Source organism: Echinops telfairi, unplaced genomic scaffold (assembly GCF_000313985.2).
Source record: "Echinops telfairi isolate 266 unplaced genomic scaffold, ASM31398v2 ScPeMD7_7468;HRSCAF=8506_0, whole genome shotgun sequence".
Lineage (NCBI taxonomy): Eukaryota > Metazoa > Chordata > Mammalia > Afrosoricida > Tenrecidae > Echinops > Echinops telfairi.
In genome coordinates this window covers 29,736,842-29,758,348 of record NW_022111369.1, presented here as the reverse complement: position 1 = coordinate 29,758,348, position 21,507 = coordinate 29,736,842, and the positions used below count along the sequence as shown (strand labels likewise).

At 42.2% G+C, this 21,507-nt stretch overlaps 1 protein-coding gene across 1 annotated transcript in view; it reads left to right on the top strand.

The window, feature by feature from the left end:
- Positions 1-21,507, top strand: part of LOC101652285 (probable E3 ubiquitin-protein ligase HERC6) — a 61,075-nt gene that overhangs the window by 34,436 nt on the left and 5,132 nt on the right. Inside the window, exons 14-19 of the mRNA XM_004703426.3 lie at positions 429-536; positions 6,873-7,043; positions 7,681-7,824; positions 13,158-13,324; positions 19,052-19,118; positions 20,140-20,210. Coding sequence (XP_004703483.2) covers positions 429-536; positions 6,873-7,043; positions 7,681-7,824; positions 13,158-13,324; positions 19,052-19,118; positions 20,140-20,210 — 728 coding nt within the window. The remainder of the gene's footprint in view (positions 1-428; positions 537-6,872; positions 7,044-7,680; positions 7,825-13,157; positions 13,325-19,051; positions 19,119-20,139; positions 20,211-21,507) is intronic.

Genomic DNA, 21,507 nt, shown 5'->3' with positions numbered 1-21,507 from the left:
TAAAAGTTTCACATGTTAACGGAGACACATTAGTAATTGTATAGTTTGGAAATCACTTCATTGAAATCCTAAATTCACTAAATTAGATGATTGCTGAAGACTTGAGTGTATTTCACTCACAAACACAACTATATTTTTAAAGAAATATATCTCTAGGTCATTTGGATTCTTTTTTTTCTTAATAGTCCCAAACCATTTATTTTATTTTTTTTTTATTGAAAGATAATTTTATTGGGAGATTTTACAGCTCTTATAACAATCTATACATTAATTGTATCAAGCATATTTTCACATATGTTGCTATTATTATTGTTTGGAATAGATTCCAAAAGTATAGGTGGAAACAATTTACAGTGATGAGGTGAAAGAATGAAGTTTCTCTCTCTTTAAAAAAAAATTTTTTATCAAACCATTTGTTTATTTTTTAGGTACCAGAAGAAAGTGGCAGAGCAGTTATTTTCAGTGAATTTCCATTTGTATTTAATTTTGTCTCTAAAATGAAATTACTGGAAGCTGATTCATTTCTTAAAATGCAAGTACGTATGCCCTACTTTTTTATTATGCCAAATTGCAAACATAGACAATAATTAACAGTATTTTGCAGCATTTGCCTCATTTCACGCTTCTCTTTATTTGTGTTACATTCACCTCTCCATAACTCACTGCATTGTGTCTAGCTGTCTGGTTCGTACTGAGATTTATCAGTGGATTCACATGGGGACCACATGATTCTTCCAACATAAAGTTCCCCAATAAGCCTTTTACTGAACAATTTCATCTATTATGATCTATGCCTATTTATAATCATTTGTTAAGTTTTGGGAAATGTGCCCATTCCTCACTTACTGACGTGATCTTTATACACACCAGCATTATGCAAAAATTGAGAAAGAACACATCAGGTCATTAAAGGGAGGATGACTGACTATATCATTACATCCCTGCAGAGTCTCTGAAAATCATGACCCAGCCAAGTTACTGTGTAACCTGACCATCACAGCAGCGTCACTCTCACCTCACCCTTCTGCATTCATCACTGCTAGAGAAACATAGATAATGTGCAAGGAGGTTGGATGGCCGTTTTCTTACTATGATTGTGACTGAGATGCCAAACAGTGAGATAGTCCACACGCAAGAAGCAAGTGTAGTGATACTATGAGGAAACTTAAAAAAATTCATGGGGAAAATTTCCATGATCTTTCATTCCATGTGTTTAAAGCTCTTATCTAATTCTGTGGTTCTTTTTAGAAATGTCAACAGGATGTCTCCTGTTTTAATAAATAGCAAAAAACTTTTTCTCATTCTTCAGGGCTATCAGGTTATTTTGAAAGAAAACATAGTGGAAAGGTGGCATAGTGCTTAATCCTTCCTCTTTAATGACAAATTTGCATAGGAAACAGTGCTAAAGCTACTTTTAATGGTAATGAGTAAGATTTTATTTTTGACTCATAGCAGCCCTGTAAGACAGTGTGGGCCTGGCACCCTGGGTTTCTGAAACTGTAACTCTTTACAGAGTAGAAACCTTTTCTTTCTCCTGATGAGCAGAGGTGGTTTCCACCCACTGACCTTGTGGCTAGCAGCCCGATAAGTAACTCCCTGCGTCACCAGTGTGCCTTTCTCTACAGAAAGAGACAAAGGAAACCTACAAATTGTATGAAACCTCAAGACTCCCTAGTAGCTGGAGCAATTGTGAAGGAAAAGAGTAAAATAGGAGGACCCACACTCCCTGATTTCCAAACATTCTACCTTATAAAGCCAGAGCAGTGACGACAGCCTGATATTGTTATAATAGCCGACAATAGAGTAGAGTGGGGAGTTCAGGAATAAGTTCATACATGTTTGCTCACATGAGTTTTAACAAGGGTGCCAGACGCATGCAATGAGGAAGGAAGGATCTCCTCAATAAATGGGGTTGGACATTTTTGATTTCCACCTGATGATGGATCTGGTCTTTCTTCTATCTCCTACCGTTTTTATTCTTATGGACTTAACTGCAGTTTTTTAGTGCACAGCTCAGTGCTGGTGAGTGGATGCTGATACATATTGGCCCATATAGCTTCCCAGGCTATAAATCTTGACTGAAGCAAAACACTGCATCTTTCTTTGACAGAGCACCTGTTAACTTTGAACTGTGAACCTAGCAGTTTTCAGCCAACCACTTTTAACCTCTACACTACCAGTGCTCCTTTATTTAGTGCATTAACATTGATAATTGTTATACGTTAATTATAATTCGTGATTTATCAACTAAATTTATGATTTAATCATAATTTATCCATTACTTTGTAATGTAGCATTATACTGCTCTACCCCTTCTAACTTGCAAATTCCATTGGGTCACCTGTCTTTGCAGTGGGTACAAATATGGATCTCTCCCAGTCAGTTGGCCAAGTGGCTGTCTTCCGAATTTCCTGGGAAAGATGAGTGAGTGCTTCCAGTGCTTCATCTGGTTGTGGAAACATTTCTATTGGTGTTCTCTCGGTTCCTGGAGCCAGGGTTTTGGCTAATGCTTTCAGTGCAGCTTAAACTTCTTCCTTCAGCACCATTGGCTCTTGCTCATATGCTACCTCTTGAAATGGCTGAATGCCAACTAGTTCTTCTTGGTACAGTGACTCTGTACCCTTTCCATCTTCCTTTGGTGCTTCCTGCCTCCTTGAATATTTTGCCCATAGAACCGTTCACATTTGTAACGTGAAGCTTGGAGGTCCTCTTTTGGCTCTCACGAACTTGTTTTCTACCACTTGTCTGTCAGTTTGTCACACTGTGGCGGCTGGTATATTGCTGTGATGCTGGAAGCTTTGTCAATGGTATTTCAAATTCAGCATGGTCACTCAAAAAAAAAAAAAAAAAAGGTTTCCGCAACGTTTATTTTCATTTCCCTCAACTTCAACTTAACATATGAGCAATTGACGGTCTGCTCCAAAATGACCCCTGGCCTCATTTCAGCTGCTGATGTTGAGCTTGTCCATCATCTCTTTCCACGGATGTAGTCAATTTCCATGTATTCTATCTGAAGAATTCCACACATCTATTCACTGTTGAAAAAAACGGTATTTTCATTAAGAGAAGTCACTGGACTTGCAAAATTATATCATACTATCTCCAATTAAGTTTCTATTTTTGTTGTTTCCAGCAACAGTTGTAGTAGTACATTGACAGGGAGCTGCCAGAGGTTCAGGCAGGATTCAGAAGAGGATGTGGAACAAGGGATTTCATTGCTGATGTCAGATGGATATTGGCTGAAAGCTGAAAATGCGAGAAAGATGCTTACTTGTGTTTTATTGACCGTGCCAAGGCATTTCACTGTGTGGATCATAACAAACTATGGATAGCCTTGAGAAGAATGGGAATTCCAGAACACTACTTTGTGCTCCTGCAGAACCTGTCCATGCATCAAGAGGGTGCACTGCATGGTTTAGAATCAGGAAAGGTGTGTGCCAATGTTGGATCCTTTCACCATACTTAGACAATCTCTATAATGAGCAAATAATCAGAGAAGCTGACTTATATGGAAATGAATATAGCATCAGTATTGGAGGAAGGTTTATTAACAACCTTTGATATGCAGATGACACAATCTCGATTGCTGACAGTAGGGACTTGAAGCACTTGCTGATGAAGATCGCAGATTGCAGCCTTTGGGGATTACAATTAAATATAAAGAATACAAACATCTTCACAATTCTACCATAGGTAGCATCATGATAAACAGAGAAAAGACAGAATTTGTCAGGTATTTCATCTTGGTTGGATCCACAATCGGTATCATGGGAGCAGTAGACAAGAGATCGAACAACAAATTACACCGGGTAAATCAGACACAACACTTCTTCAAAACGACAGCAAAGACGTTAGTTTGAGGATCAATGTGCAACTGACCCAAGCCGTGTTATCTCCAATTGCCTCAGATACAAGTGAAGCTTGGACATTAAATAAGGAAGATCTAAGAACTATGCTGCTGGTAAAGAATATGGAAGCCTCATGGACTGCCCAAAGAACCCACCACTCTGCTCTGGCTGAGTACAGCCAGAGCGCCCCTCAGAAGCAAAGATGGCAAGACTTTAGCTCACACACTTTGGACATGTTGCCAGCAGAGACCCGCCCCTGGAGAAGGACCTCAAGCTTAGGAACACGGAGAGGCAGCGAAAGAGAGGAAGGTCCTGCACAGATGGGCTGACACCGTGGCCGCGACAAAGGGGCTCAAGCATAAGAACAGCTGGGAGAATGGGGCGGGATTGGGTGATGTTTAGGTCTGTGGTACACACGGTCATTATGTGTGAGTCTCAACCAACTCGATGGCAGCTAATAATAACAAAGACAAAACCCATTTTAAGTACTTTTGGCCTAACTATCTGCTATCAAAATCGTATTTTGCATTTTACATAAAATGATAGTTGCTCTTTCTTTTTCTCCTTTATGCCATATTTAATGTACCTATAAATTCTCGGTCTCTATGTGATTTGTTTTATCTTCTTTCTTTTAGTTTTATATTTCTTTTAGAATTTAGGAAGATTTTCCTTTTGCCTGGTATGTACCTGTAATATAATGACTTTATAGAACGCAGTAGTCTTCATTTTCTTTAGATACTATCCGTTGTTTTCCCACTCTGAGCAATACGGAGACAATCTAGTACCTGCTTCCTTCTCCTCCTTGAGCTAGCTGTAGGGATGACTGTGTGCTTGGTCTGGAGCCCTGGTGACAAACTGGGTTAGATGTTGGGCTGCTAACTGGCCAGTCTGTGGTTCCAAACCACCAATCAGTGGGCTGGGGGGAAAAAAGATGAGGCTTTCTGCTCCCATAAAGAATTACAGCTCCCCCCCCCAAACCAAAGGGGACAGTCTACTCTTTCACATGGGGTGGTAATGATGGCAGACTCCATGACAGTGAATTGGGTTTGAAACATAGAGGAGTTGAGGACACCATGTCCTTTAAAGAAGCCAATCCAGTTATAAAACATTTCCATTTTACATCACCTTACACAGCTTGCATTATATTTCCCAATGAATCATGCTTCAAAAATCCATATACTCTAGTTTTCTTTACAATAAACAGCCTGCATAAAGACACTATTTCTAGTTAACATTTGTGTATGTGCCAAGAGATCGGTCACCAGTATGTTACACAGAACGCTACCTGGACCATCTGCTATTTTTCGACAGTATCTCTAGTTTTAAAAGTTCTCTAACATCCATCGTAAAGGGAGAAAATGGACTATGGCTGTCCTTTTCAAATCTGAATTCCCCCTAGGGTTTCCTTTAAACAAGTCGCTCCCTCTAGGGTTCTCCAGTACAACGATAGTCTTGGCTTATGTAGCACAAATGGTTAAACACTCAACTCAAAGGTTAGTGGATCAAGGCCACAAAACAGGCGTAGTGATCTGGTCCTAAGTAGTCAGAGCCTTGAAGACCTCTGAAGCAATTCCACTCTGCACACCTGGGGACACCGGGAGTGGGAATTGACTTGGTGACAACTAACAACAACAACTCTACTATGATTCGTGTGGGAGGTGGGCCAGGGCAGGTTGCAGGCCAGGAAAGATAGCAAGGACTTGAGCACGTGACGCTAAAAAGTCTCTGCCGTGGGTGCAGCTGGAAAGCCAACTCCAGAGTCCTGTCCTCGAGGAAAGCTGAGGCGTATGGGCATAGTTGTCATCTTCAAACGAGGCTAGCAATTGAAACAGATAAAAGTACAGAGGCAAACCCAATGTAGGTGAATTTGAAGAGAGAAGCTGAGAAACAAAATGAGATGCAGGTCTCCAGACACACACATAGTTGGCTGAGAGAAAGGTGGGCCTGTAGCCGGCCACAGACAATTGTACCTGGTGAGCGACATTGCTGGCTACTCCTTGTCACTCACTGTTGCTAAGTGTCCATAAGCTACAGACTCCCTGGCCGTAGGATGGAGAGGGCCTACTACCAGGAAGGACTAGAAATAGCACTTGTTCAATTTTCCTTTAAGCCTGCAGCTCCGTCTGAACAACATTGTAAGGGAAAAGCAGAAGCCTATAGTAGGATCACACCTGAATGTCTCAGTGGATAATACTGGCAAAGACTTTGGGGTAGGCTATCCCAAGCCCTGATGCAAGTCTGCAGCCGAGTTGCTTGTAGAGAGCTAATGTGAGCGACCGCACTCCACCTGGGAGCTTGTTATCCACGGTCCTCCTGTCACTCTTGTGGGACAGGCCCCAGGAGAGTTGCATTAGCTTGCGTTCTAAATTCTCCTGTATTTTCCTTGTGATAAACCAGAAGCCCTAGAAAAGAGCTTAAGCTCAAGGCATGGAGAGCAATTTTCAATGTTAGGCTGCCAATCAATGAAGGTAAGAATCCGAGTAAGAGAGTGTTGAGAATTCAGAAAGGCTAAAGGGAAGTGCTATAGAAGGTGGTTGGGAGCAGAAATGGATTCAAACGGAGGCCATGGGGTGGGGTGGGGGTGTGGTATAGTTTTAGGGAGTTACTGTGTTTAGGGATATAGCTGTGGCTATATCATAGTTATTTGGATAAGAATGACTCTTCTAGGAGCAAGTCCTCCAGACTTTTGCTTAAAGCTAATCTCAACCTAGAGCTCCCAAATTGCCTTTATACTGATAAGGCAGCTTAAAGATTGACGCCAGGTGAGCTCCCCAGCGAGTCGGATGCCAGTATTGCCTTTAAGGGTCATGTTTGCTCTCTAACATGTGGTGCGAAATAGCTTTCAGTTATCTAGATATTCTTTTCTCCAGTGTAGAAATGATGTCCTTTCCCTTTAATCATTACAACGTGAGTACATATAGTAATAGCAAACATCCATACCTTAAAATGTTTATTTGAAATACAAGTACTTCTGGTAGGTGAGCTCAAAAAAGGAGAAACCCAAGAGAATATTTCTTTTTCTAGGGGCTAGAAAACATAGCATACCAGAATCGGATGCAAATGATTTTACAAAGAAGCAATGAGTTTCCTTCACCGCCCAAATTTAAACTTAGAGTCAGACGGGATCACATGGTTGAGGATACTCTTCGACAATTAAGAAAAGCTGAAGACTTGGACCTTAACAAATCCTTAGTGGTACAGTAAAGAATCTCTCTGGATATTTTAATGATGCGGGGCATGGGGAGGGAGGGGAGGGAAGTGTTTATAAAATGTTGCAAAGTCTCCCTTATAAAATCCAGTACCTCCAATGATGGTTATCCATATTATGGCTTCTGGAATTCCCCTCTTATCCTTCAGAGAACAGCTATGGGGTGTGTAATTGCACATTTGGTTATGTATGAACTATTAGTTGCCCATGGCTAGGAAAACCTTGCATAATGACTTAAGGCAGTGATTCTCAACCTTCCTAATGCCGTGACACTTTAATACCGTTCCTCAGGTTGTGGTGACCCCCAACCATAAAATGATTTTCGATGCTACTTCATAACTGTCATTTTGCTACTATTATGAATCACAATGTAACTACCATATCTGATATGCAGGATGTCTTAGGCGACCCCAGGGAAAGGCAGCCCACAGGTTGAGAACCGCTGATTTAAGCTAAGGCAGAACAGCAATGAATGGTTTCCCGGGTGTGCAGTTCAGTTGAGGATGCGCTGAGCTCAGTCGAGCCAGTCTGGGTTGCAGGTCTCATCTGAGTTTGTGCAAAGTTCTGGAAGATGAAGACATTATGTTTTAAACCTAAACCTGGAAGTGTGTCCTCGGTCCTCAGGTTGAATTTATGGAAGAGATTGTTTCTGTGGGCCAAGGAGTCAAGTCGGAGTTCTTCCTCTGTGTGTTTGAAGAGATGATCCAGCCAGCTTATGGAATGTTTGTGTATCCTGAAGACGGCTCCTGCATGTGGTTTCCGGTCGAAGTAAGTTTTCCTTTTGTTTTCCCCTCTAATGTTTTTTATCAGAACAGAAAAAGCTCACCAGATGTATCAGTCGGGTTGACTAGAGAAACAAATTCATAGACATTCAAATGTGTGTAAGGGAGAACTTTATATCAAAGAGTAACTTTATATTAAGAAAGCAGTCCAGATCAAGTTCATAAGTCCAATATTAGCCATATGTCCAATACCAATCTATAAATTCCTCTTCAGACTCACACAACATGTGCAGTGACGCTGAGTATGGGGACATCACAGGCCAGTGAGTGGAAAGTCTTGTGCAGCCAGTGGTGGTGGAAGTATCTCAGTGGTGGCATGGGTCTCCACGTGGCTCCTCCAGCTCCAGGGCCCTGACTGCCATCAGTGTGCCTCCATGTGTCTTGTCATCAGGAATGTGAAACAGAGAAGGTCTATATTAAATGTATCTGGCCTCCAGTGAGATATTGATCTCCAAATGAGGTCATCAAGCTGTGACCTGATTGACAGGCTAGACTCCACCTCTTTACAAGTTGACACCAGATTATGTAACTACCACACCAGATATTGCAACACTCCAACTATAGAAAATTCTATTGCTTAGACCACCCAGAACCTTGCTAGCTCAAAATGTGGCCCATAGACCAGCAACCACAGCATCACTTGGAAGGTTATAGAAATGTAGAATCTCAGGTCCTACCCCAGATCAAGAGAAATGCTGCATGAGGTAAATCTGCTACACAAGACCTCTTTAGAGTATTAAAAATCAAGGCTGTTACTTTGAAGCCTAAGGTGCAACTGACCCAAGTCATGGTATTCTCCAATGCACCGTATGCATGTGAAAGTTGGACATGAATAAGGAAGATCGACGAAGAATCAATTTAGTTGAATTGTGGTGCTGGAGGAGAATAATGAAATTATTATGGTCTGCCAAAGGATAAACCAATCTGTCTTGGAAGAAGTATGATCAGAGTGCTCCTTAGAGGCGATGATAGCAAGACTTTGTCGTACATACTTTGAAAATATTGTCAGGAAGACCAGTCCCTGGGGCAAAGCGACATGTTTGGTAAAGTGGAGGGGCAGCAGAAAAGAAAAAGGCCCTCATGAAGGGATTGACACAGTGGCTGCAACAACACATTTGGACCTGGGGACAACGGTGAGGATGGCTCAGGACCAAGCGGTGCTTCGTTCCGTCGTGCATAGGGTTATAATGGGTCAGAACCAACCCAATGGCACCTAACAACAACCCCCCCATATCTAATGAGCCAGACCTATGTGCTAACCAGATCCCCAGGTGAGTCAGAGGCACAGTAAATTTCTTAAACAACCATAACTGTCATGCAATGAAATTGCATGATTTTCAACGATACAAGTTCATACATTTTGAGGTACTCAACCTCCACCCCTCAGAAAACGACCCTTTGCCATCAAGTTGATTCTGACGCCTCGACGCTCCAGGAACTGCATCAGCGGGTTTCCGAAGCTGTAAGTCTTTGCAGAAGCACACTGCCTCGGCTTGCTCCCACGGAGCTGCGGGTAGGTTCGAGCCACCAGCCTTTCACTTAGCAGCCGATGCTTAACACACTGAGCCACCAGTGATTCTTTGATGTTAAAAAAAACAACTAAAGATTTGTTCATGTTTCTTTCAAGATTCTCCCTCCTGCCTTCCCGGACACTTAGGCAAGCACTGATCTGCTTTCTCTCACCATGGCTTCGCTTGACTTTCTCTAAATCTTATATAATGGAATCATTATGTCATCTTTTGCATCTGCCTTCTTTCACCACCATAATTATGTTGCGATTCATCCATGCTATGGTGTGGACCCAGAATTCATTTCTTCCGATTGCTAAGTGCTTTACTAATGCATAGGTCAGCAAAAGTTCACGTGTCGGTTGCCTCAAGTTGCAGCCCACTTGGTGGTCACTAACCACAAATTACTCTTCTGTGCAAATAGCATCGTTCATTTACCCAGATGCCTCTTGATGGAGAATTTAGTGGCTTCCCAGATTCTGAGAGAAGCTCTGATCGAGAGTATTTCAATTTGGGAGGGAAAATATTGATTGAATCTGAGTAACAACTGCCGATTTTAATAAGCTGAACTGATTTATTTTAAATAAAGAAATTAATAAAGATTCCCGCCAATAAAAACATTTTTCTTTCTTGATGTAGTGAAAGACTTGCCCACTTTTCTCTATTAATAGCACAGAATAAATATCTCTAGAAAGAGCTTCTGCTTATTGACCCCCTTACTCTTAAACTTCCAGATGTTATTTCAAATGATATAGTGAAAACTTGGGACCCAAAAGAGACAAGGAAGAGAAGGAGAAAGAAGGATGGGTGGGGAACTACCGAAAGGTCTGTGTGTCACTTTAAGAAAGAGCGATCCTCCAACTGAGTGCTGTTTTTCCCCCACGGGTTAGCAAGTCATTTATTCACATGAACTATGTGGATGATTGACTACACTCGGAAAGATCTCAGCAGAATTGGGGGGAAAATCTCAACAGAATATTAACCCGAGTAACCCGAAAGATCTCACAGTGGTGAAAACAAACCAAACAAAAAAAAAAACCCTTTGCGCTTTTATAGTTTATACATTTTTTTTCTGAAGGGGAAAAAAACCCTGTCCCATGGACCCAAACTTCCACCATGAGACTGTACATCAGTGGTTCTCATCTGAGTGTTTTTGTGCTGCCGTCTGAGAAATACCATTCCTGCCACCCAAGTGATTGCAACATGTAAGCCTTTACAGGAGCAAAAAGCCTCGTCTTTCTCCTGCTGAGTAGCCGGTGGGTTCACACTGCCGACTTCTTGGCTAGTACCCCATCCTATAGTCCACGACACCACCAGAGCTCCTCAGAAATACCATCACAAGGTGGCTTTTTCAAACAGAAAAAATGTTTCTCATCATTTAGGAGGCTGAAGGAAGTGAGTCGAGGTTGCAGCCTTAAGGCAGTATTTCCCAAAGTGGGCAATACTGCCCCCTGGAGGGTACTGAAACGACCTACCCAAAAAACCAAACTCGCTGCCATGGAGACAATGGACCCTTAAGAACAGAACTGCTCCTGTGGGTTTCCTGAGACTGCAACACCTGACAAGAGTCGAAAGCTTCCTCTTTCTCCCGAGAAGCTGCTGGTGGGTTCCAACCACTGACCTAGCGGGTAGCACCCCAATGCCCACCCACTGAGCCACTCTGAACTCTCCAACTCACTGCCAGCAAGCCGACCCCAACTCATAGGGACCTACGGCACACGGTAACGCTCTCAAAACAAAGTGGGGAGTAGAAAGCCTCATCTTTTGCCCTTAGAGAAGCTGGTGGTTTTGAACTATTGACCTTGGGGTTAGCAGCCCAATGCATAACCCACTACACCACCAGGGGCCTGCAAAAGCAGATTATCTACATTTTATCCTGGGTTATGATCTATAGTTCAAAACTTTTTATTGCTTAGGGGGTCCTCCTGATAATGTTTTGTTTTGCTTTCTTCTGAGCAGGGGGTGGTAGGCCAAATAAGTTTGGGAACCAACGCTACAGGATGGTTCTCTCTGTGGGCTCTGGGGAAACATGCTTGTCTCCACTGCTGTGGCATTCATCCAGGAGGTGGCAGTTGGTGAGCTCCAGGTGACATCCGTCCATCAATCTGCCCCCATTGCTCCTGCTTCTTCTGTGCCTGGTCTGCATTGTTATAGCTCAAAAGTGAGTGGCTTCAAATATGCCCTACACCACAGACTCCAAACTTATTTGGTACACCACCACTGTTTTAGGGGGAAAAAAATTAAGCATCCTACTCTGGTAAAGAGTTATAGTCTCAGAAACCCACAGGGCAGAGTTCTGCCATGAGTTGATATGGCCTCGATGGCAGTGAGTTGGTTGAGTGAGTGGTCTCTCCAGTGGGCTTACCTGATGGCCTGGACATACGAGTATGATGCCAGTGTGAAAGGCTTCACGAAGTTCCTGGGGAAATGGAATAAAAGATATTGGAATTCCTCCATGAACTTTCTGAAGCCCTCTTCCCTTTTCTTTCATCGGGGCTACAAGGTGTGGAAGAGAAACAAAGCCAGAGCCGCCAGGGTCTTTCTTGCTTCCCTTTCTTCCTTCCTCCACCTGCACAGTTCGCCGCCTCAGTCACTTTCCCACCCACATGCTTTGCTCCAGAAGAAACTACGCTTAAGCTGTACTTAGGTCCTGCTGAAGGAGACAACCTTCATAGCCTTCATCTGTCATATTCAATGGCCTTCGAAAGTGTCTGAGTTTCCTAATCTTGTCAACAGATATACCGCAAGGCAAGCTTCAGATGAAGCACCGGCCCACGCCCCAGGTCAGAAGACGAGACGTCTGAATTCTGGGCTCTAGGGGAAGGGTGTATCCCTCACAGTGTGGGGGGAAGCAGGGCTCCCAACCAGCTTTGTTCTGTTGTTCTCGCTCCAATCTCTGGTGGTAATTGGTATTTCCACCGCAGAGAGATTGAATCAGAATCTCTATTTTAACAAGATATTTGTATATTCGTGAGTCAATTAAGGGCCTTAATAAACTGTAGATTCTCATTCATTATTGGATGGGAATGTAATTCGAGACGCGAGTTGCAATATTGAAAGATTCTCTGGGCAGCAAACCGAACAATGCAGGAAGCAGCAAAGAGGGTGCTTCTTGGCCCTGGCTAGCCTCAGAGCTTTTATGTTTGAGCACATTGTTGCAGCCACTGTGTCCATCCATCTTATTAAGGGGCCCCCTCGTTTCACTGTCCTTCCATGTCACCAAACATGATGTCCTTTTTCAGTGACTGGTCTCTATGGGGTTGAGATGGGTTTGGGGTGAGGGTGGAGGGGCAGTGGACACAATCAATCCATAATACTCACATCCTTTCAAGGTCCTGTGGAACCTACACTGAGAACATGCATGCCCATTTCAGGTACACTAAATTAGAATCTACGCTTTAACTAGATCACCAGGAAATGGAAATTCTCAACAGGGTTTTGAACTGGAATGAACCATTTTGAAGCCTTGTGCATTTCTACATGAATTTGAAGGCAATGATAATATTAAATAGTAAAAACAATATGGATTATCTGAGTATATTTTTTAAAGATTCCATATGTGCCAGTGATAACAAAAACTTCATGTTCGTTCATTAATGTATTCATTAATGTGTACTTACAACTATGGAAGACACAAATAATATTACAGTCTGTTTAAGAGTCCCAAATGTCCATTTTCCTAGAGTCTATTTTGCTTCTAATTTGTAACTTTTAGGAAATAAAATACCAAAAAAAATACTCATGTACTTATCCCTTTCTATATTTGGTTATTTATAATACATATGTTTTTTCCCTCTCTCTCTTTTTTCAGCCTGAAATTGAAAAGGACAGATATTTCCTCTTTGGCATATTGTGCGGCCTCTCCTTATTCAATTTAAATGTTGCCTACCTTCCTTTTCCACTGGCTCTGTTTAAGAAACTTTTGGGCCAAATGCCAACTCTGGAAGATTTAAAAGAACTAAGTCCCGTTTTGGGGAAGTAAGTAAATAGATTATATCTATTCCTAGATTATATCTATGATGTCTTGGTTGTGTAGGCAGAGATAAATAATATTGTACACACACACAAACACATAGGCTAGTTTTCCAATTTTCATAAATGTAGGTATGGGTACTTCCATTCACTTGAATTTCAGCATGCCTTGCAGATTAAACCTTCAACAATGAGTACAAACCAAATGGTTCTCTCTTTAAGAACCAGTGCAATCAACAGGGAGTCTCTGGAGAGGGTAGTGAGCATGCTCCTCTGCTAACTAGAAGGCTGGTGGTTTGAATCCACTCAAAGACACCTCAGCAGAAAGGCCTGGTGATCAACATCTGAAAAACAAGCCGCTGAAAACCCTCTGGAACACAGCTCTCCTCTGATCCACGGGGCCACCGTGCGCCAGAGTCAATGTGATGGCAGCGAGGATTGGGGTGACACTGTCGTCCTTGTCCCTTCAAGTTGTTCCCATGGAAAGCAGCTCTCATAGTCACAGAGAAATCGTCCCTACTCCATACGTTTTGCTCAAATATTTCAGCAGTCATCATTTATTTTTTAAGGGTTGACAAATACCTGTTCTAAAAGATAAGCTACACACCCTGTAGCAGAAAACACCGACGACGTCTCAGATAGACCAAGAATCCTGGATATAGAAATATATGTGTGTTGTCCCATGGGGACATATATGAGGGTAAATTTTAAAAGGATTGCTACCAAGGTTCCAGTTCGAACATGCACGAGTGTATCTCAAACAAAACATGTTTAAACAAGTCTCTGCACTCACTGGGAGGCTGCAGACAAATTGTCTCAGTAATATACTTGTCTTAGTCCTGTTGAGTGCCTGTGTTAGTCTGGGTAGATTAGAGAAACATATTCACAGACATTCATATGTGTATAAGAAAGAGGGTTATATACAAGAGCAGTTGAATATTGAGAAAACATCCCAGCCCAGTCCAGATCAAGTCCATAAGTCTAATATTAGCCCATATGTCTGATACCAATCTATAAAGTCCTCTTCAGACTCATGAAACACAGGCAATGACACTGAATGCAGGAAGATTACAGGCCAGTGGGTGCAAAGTCTTGTGGATCCAGTGGTGGTAGAAACATCTCAGCGCTGGCAGGGGTCTCCACATGGCTCCTCCAGTTCCCAGGGTACAAGGTCTATCATCATAGTGCCATGTGTCTTGTCAGCAGAACATCTCTCAGGGAGTGAGCAGAGAGAGAGACTCCAAGGGAGTGAGCAGAGAGAGAAATGTCTCCCGCCTCCAGGGAGGATATACAGCAATTCCCAGAATCCTCAGGAGAAGGCCATGCCCACACAGAGGCCTCATTGGCTATGACTCAATTACAGGATAGATTCCACCCCTTCACTTTTAATCCTCTCAAGTCCCAAATTGACCCCAGATTATGTAACTACCACAGTGCCTTTAAAAAGATCCAATCAAAACAGTGGCTTCTGAGGGGTTATGGTGGATCAGTTAAATTCAAGGTAAAGAGGTCAGCTCAGCAGGTTGTAGTGACTCTTTTGTGGGACCCCTAAAGGGTTATCTAGAAGTCCTGGTGGCACTGTGGTTAAGCATTTGTCTGCAATCTCAAAGGTCAGCAGTTCCAAACCACCAGCTACTCCACAGGATAAAGATGGGGCCTTCTACTCCCATAAAGAGTAGAAGTTCACAGGGAAGTTCTACCCTATCCTGTAGGGAATTGAGAGGGGGTAACTGTGATAGAATTTCTTAAAAGACATAGGATGGTCATGAAAGCTTAATGCGGGGCATCTTACGAATATAGAAACTGCACTATTGTGGAGAAGGCCAGGGGAATGCCCAGGAATTTTTTTCCTGCTCAAACAGTGTACCTTCTCATGCTACAAAGGTAGTAAGGGCTGTTGAATGTGCATCTTGTTGGGAAACTTCACCCTATCTGTCCTAGAGCCCTGGCCATGCCCTTTTAGGTTTCTTTCCATTCCCAAACTCAAAGAAGACGTAAAAGGATCATGATTTCATTCCCTCAAGGACGCCTAAACTGTTTTGATGTGGTGCAAATTGAGGGGCATAAAATTCTTTGCATAAAGGTTATAGAGATGGAAACAGTACTTTCAGAAGTATATAGACTTTGAGCATAGGTTCCCAAACTTATTTGGCTTACCACCCCCTTTTCAGAAAAAAATTACATAGCATTCCTACCTTGGCAATGAAAACCTTTGTACGATAGCCTCTCATCCAGGAGAAAGTCTATCTGGTTTCCCCAGGGATCATCCCAGAAACCCTCAGGGGGTGGAATTGATGGTTTTGGGAAACACTGACCTACATGGAGGATGCATTGAGAAACAATAGCTTCACATTTTGATATTTTTGGTTAAGAAAGTTCTCTTTGGTTTTGTAGCAATTTTTTTTACTTACCCTCATGTATTTTGCTATATAAATATATCTGTTGGCATACATATTGTTGTTGCTAATTTCTACTCAGCTGAGATTTATAAATTGTCAATGGAGATACAGGGTATAAATTCTGGACTGTCTAACTTGAATCTGTTATGCTGATAGCAAACAAAGAGAGGGAAATGAGTGATTAATTCAGGACTTGGTGGAAGGGCTAAATCTAGGTCAGGTAAAGAGTTAGCACTTAACTAGTAGGCAATAGGTTGATGGTTTGAGCCTACCCAGAGGCAGCTCCGAAGACAGCCTACTGATCTCCTTCCTAAAGGTCCCAGCTTTCCTATCCCGGTGGAGCAGTTCCGCTCTGCACACACACCACCTCACGCAGACCTACGCTGGATGTCGCTAATGAAAGAGGAATGCTCCGGGAAGTGGCAGCCAAGAAATCAAACAACACGTTGTGCTGGGTGAATATGCTGCCCCAGACCTCTAACATGTTGAAGAGCAGGGATGTGACTTTGAGGGCTAAGGGTTTCCTGACCTAAGTCATGATATTTTCAGTCACCTCATAAACACGTGAAAGCTGGACAGCAGACGAGGAAGATCGAAGAAGAATCCGTGTATTTGAATTAGAGTGCTGGTGAAGACTGTTGAAACCACCATAGATTGCCAGAGGAACACAAGGCTCTGTCGTGGACGGAAGCCAGAATGCACCTTGGCAGCAAGATGGCAACACCTCATCTCATGTACTTTGGATGTGTTGTCAGGAGAGACCAATTCCCAGAAAAGAACATCATGTTTGGTAAAGTAGAGAGGCAGCCCTAAAAAGCAGGAGGAGGGGGAGGAGGAGACGGAAGAGGAAGTGACTGTCAACAAGATGGACTTTGTCTCGTCCTTTCCATATGTGATCGGGAGAGACCAGTCCCTGGAAAAGGACATGGTGCTCGGTAAGTTAGAAGGGCAGTGCACAAGAGGAAGACCCTTGATGAAACGGATTGAGCTGTGGTAGCAACAATGGACTCCAACATAACAATGATTGTGAGGACGCCGCAGGACCGGTGTTTGTCCCTATGAACACAGAGTTGCTGGGGTCAGAGCCGACTTGTTGGGCCCACACAGCAACAGTCGACAAAGGAAAGTCTGCTCATCTTCACTAGAACGGAAGCAAGGGATTGCAGTGTCCTTTTCTACTTACAGATCGACAACTGCTGAACTAGATTTTGTTATGAAATCTAGGGTTGGCAGAAGGTTCGGGAGAAGGGCTCTCTGCTCTCGTGTACTGTCAGCAGAAGAATCAACTGCCTGGCTTTACCCTGTATGCCCTGACAGGACAGATAAGGGTTCATCAACAATCTTGACATTTTTGACTGGGAACTCTTTGTTGTGGGGCCCCTGTGCATTGTCGGATGGCTGGCAGCATTTCCACTCAATGCCAGAAGCAGCCCCCCTTCCAGTTATGACAGCCAAGGATATGATAAAACAAACAAAACAATTCATTGCTGTCAAGTCAATGCTGAGCCATAGGGACAGTAGAACTGTCCCCGTGAGTTTCTGAAATGCTAATTCTTAATTTTATTAACCTGTTTGTTTCTATTTTTTTCAATTTAATTTTACTTTCCATGGATATGAAAACAAAATAAATTTTTTAAAACTTCCAAAATCTTTCAGCTTTCCAAGCACCAAAGCATCCAGCCCAAGTATTAAAAATCAAAACAAAACTTTATTGGGACATAATCCAAATATCATATAATTCAATAGTTCAAGCATATCAAGAAGTGTTGTACAATCATTACCACAGTCAATTTTAGAACATTATTTTCTTGTACTCTTTGTTATTAGCTTCCCATTTCCCCTCAAGTTCCCTTGCTGCACCCCCAGTCTAATCCAGTCACTGTCTCTGAAGATTTATCCAGCCTGTATTTCATATACCGGAAAACACAAATATGCAAAACAAAGACTCAAAAAATAAAACTAAACCAAAAAGAACAACAAAATAAAATAGAGAAAAATCTCAGTTGGAAAGAAAACAGAAAATATTAAAAACTAGAACAACTTTAAAATGGGCCAAAGGGAGCTCAAGTGACAAGATGTTAGATTTTAACCTAGTTAGACCTGTCATATTCCTTTTTCCTTTTCCATGCACTCTGTATGACAGCCAGGTATTCACGTCCCTGGTCTATCCTCAGAGGGGATTCCCTGGAGGCTTCATCCACATGTCGTTCTCCTTCACCTTGTTTTTTAAAAGGAGATTTTTGTGTCAAAAAGAGGATCAAATCAGATGTTACCTTTTAACCATTCAAATCAGATGTTAGGTTTTAATCTATCATCATCATGATGATCTATTATAATTGATTATCATCTATCATAATCATCTACAATACTCTGTCTGAAAACCAGGCTGTTCTCGTTCCATGACTAGGGCCAGAGGGAAATCACGAGAAAGTCCCTTGATGTGTAGGTCCTCTGAATGGATTGAGCCGTCCATTGTTATCCATAGCCTTCTGCAAACCAGGAGTTCATAATTCGAACTCAGATAACATTCCCTCTTTGGGATTTGGATTATATTCTTTGCAATCTTTGGATCACACGGGCTGGTGTTCTTCTTCCATGTGGACTTAGCTGATGTCTCCTCAGTTGTTTGAAGACAAGCCTTTAAGGTTACATATGCTATTCTTTGGAACAGCTGGGCACCACCCACATCTTCACCACATTTATTGTGGCACCCATCTGTTGCGTGCTCTCCACGTGAAGGGCATGCAGCAGAGACCAATGCTTTACGGTGGTCGAGGGTCCCATCTTTCTCTCTTGGATCAGCTGGTGGTGTCAAACCACCCATCTTTCGGATTGCCAAGCAGCCACTACACCAGCAGAGCTCCTTAAAGATGACTCCAGCCTTGGTCAAACGTCTCTTAGAGGGCAAAATCACCCCTCTGAGAATCACTGGTCTAGGTCAGGGGTCAGGAAGCTGCAGTTCTTGAGCCTTTCAGTAAGTCCATGTGACTGAAGTAAAATTGAAAAATTCAATGGTGATTTCATTTGTTTGTAAATATATATTTATGGCTCTCAAACTATTTTTAGATTATTGTGAGGGACAGGATTGGCTTGCCGACCCCTAGTTCGGAGGAAAGGATGCATTGTTGCTCCCTTTGCTGTGAGAGCAGAGGGCGACAATTCCGACTGCAGAAGTTAGCTCTGGGAAGGGGGACTGAACATGGAAGAGAAGACACTGATCTTGCCTTTGTTATACTTCTCCATATAGTTCCGTTTTTTCCCCAATAAATGTTTATTATTTTTGAAATGTTGAAGAGTTCAGTCTAAACAATGTTTAAACCCAAATTTTCTTTAGGAGTTTGCAAGAGGTCCTCCATGATGAAGCTGACGACATTGCAGAAGAACTCTGCCTACATTTTTCCGTGAGTACGAATACAAGCCATCGTATGGTTTAGGTTTAATCTGGTTGTTTGAGCTGCCCCGCTCCCCCCATACACACACACATACCGTAAACAAAATTCTAAGTAACACTAATTACGGTGGTGAAATATTTTTTACTTTTAGTTATTTAAGATGTAGCTTTTTGCTCCCATAACGAGTTATGGTTTCAGAACCGCTGCGGGCCTGTTCTCGCCTGTCTATGGGGCCTCTATGAGTCAGCATCAGCTTAGTGGTAGTGAGCTAGATTTCTCTTAAATAAGACATTCCTGGGTAACACAGACTGTTTAACACCCGACTACTAGCCCAAAGTGTGGGTGTTCACACCCACCCAGAGGTACCTCAGAAGAAAGGCCTGGTAATCTGCTTCCAAAGAGTCACAACCTTGGAAACCCTGTGGATCAGTTCGACTCTGAACACCGGGGTCCCCAGGCACCAAAGCCCATTTGGCATCAGCTAAGAATAACAATGATGAGAATAACAATGTTGATCACACATTGAAGATGCCGCTTTAAAAAAAAAAGATTGTGCTCAAGGTGAAAATTGGCATAACAAAATAAGTTTCCATTTACCAACTTCTACACAAATTATTCACTGATACTGGTGACATTTTCACAAGGGTCATCATTCCAACCTGGTTGAGGGGCCTTCATTTTTTAAGAAAAATTTACATCTGCACTGTGTGACTTCCCTCCCTTCCTCATGTAATACCTTCTAGCTATAGATTGATTGACAACTGAAGTGAAGAGTCAATGGTTGGAGTCATGGAAATGAGGCAAACAAATACAGGGAATACTTTCTCCCATAGAACATGGACACGTTCTAGGGGGTAGTGGGTGACCGGACAGCTTTTTAAAAAGGCCGAACTGCCCAAATAATTATTTCCTGTAAGCTCTTTTGAATGTTGTAAAGAAACATGGTGTACTAGCAACACTGGGGTGATAGGCAGTTGGGGACATTATGCTGTTCTTTCATGTTTTCTATTGGAATCCATTTTGGTTACAGATATATTGGGACAAAAAACATGTTGATTTAATTCCAAATGGGATTTCTACAGCCGTGGACCAAACCAACAAGTAAGTTTTGAGATGTGGAAGATCTGCTTTGAAGACATATAAGACATATTCAAACACATTAAAAAATAATAATAATGTATAAATTATCAAGGGATCATGAGGGAGTGGGGAGCGGGGAGGGAGGGAGGAAAATGAGGAGCTGATACCAAGGGTTTAAGTGGAAAGCAAATATTTTGAGAATGATGAGGGCAACGAATGCACAAATATGCTTGACACAGTAGATATATGTATGGATTGTGATAAGAGTTGTTAGAGCCCCCAATAAGATGATTTTTAAAAATAATAATAAAATAAAATTTGATGTTTTATACAAAGAAAAAAAATGTTAGAACCAGAATTTCATGAAAAGTGGTTTGGCTCCAAGGCTCCTGCTGAATCTAATAATATTAACATAAAATATTTTTATCTTTTGAAGTTAAAAAATGTTCTTGAAGTTTTATGCTATAGTTTTAAGATTTTCAAAGACAAAAAAATCAATATAATAATCTGGTGTCAATGATAGTACAAATAGAGAAAGATTGACATTCAGCAGACACAGCTAACAAGCCCAAGGGATCAAACAAATGCAGGACAAAGGAACAAAAAACTACACAGAGGAAACATCTCAGTCCATCTGTCTGTCTGTAATCTAACAAGAACTCAGGGCACAGGGAAAGTTACAAGGCACAAAAATAAAGGATTATATCCCCAAAAAATGTCTTTTCCCTTCTCAGATGAACAGTTCAGTTACCCGTCATTCAGTAAAAGACAAAGCCTGTAGAGCAGGAGAAGGGAAGAATGGAGACAGGGTTCAACAGGACTGCCCTTGCTGCGCTGGTTGCTACTTAGCTACTTAACAAATACTTTCAAATCTCTACTCCCTGGCCCTGGTGGCTCAATGTTTTACATGCTTGCCTGATAACTGAGAGCTAGGCAATTCGAATCCAGCACACAACTAACTCCGAAGGGGAAGCACACCTGGAGGTTGTCCTGCATCAGAATAGGCTCCATTGTACCCAATTCCAAGTGCTTGAGAGACATCAGTGAAGCAGACAGACAAAATACGGAGCTTGACTTCCAGTGGGGTGGAAAAACAATGCACACATAAATTATTATCAGATATCAGTATCAGATAAGGAGGTGGTGCTATGATGGTTAAGCACTTGCGTGCTCATTCAAACGCCTATGGTTCCAAGTCATTGGTTGCTTTGGAGGAGAAAGAGGTGGCTGTCTGCTCCCATAAGGATTTGCCGTGACAGAAACAGATCCATCTTGAAAAAGTACAGCCAGAATGCTTCTGGAAGGCAAAAATGGCCAG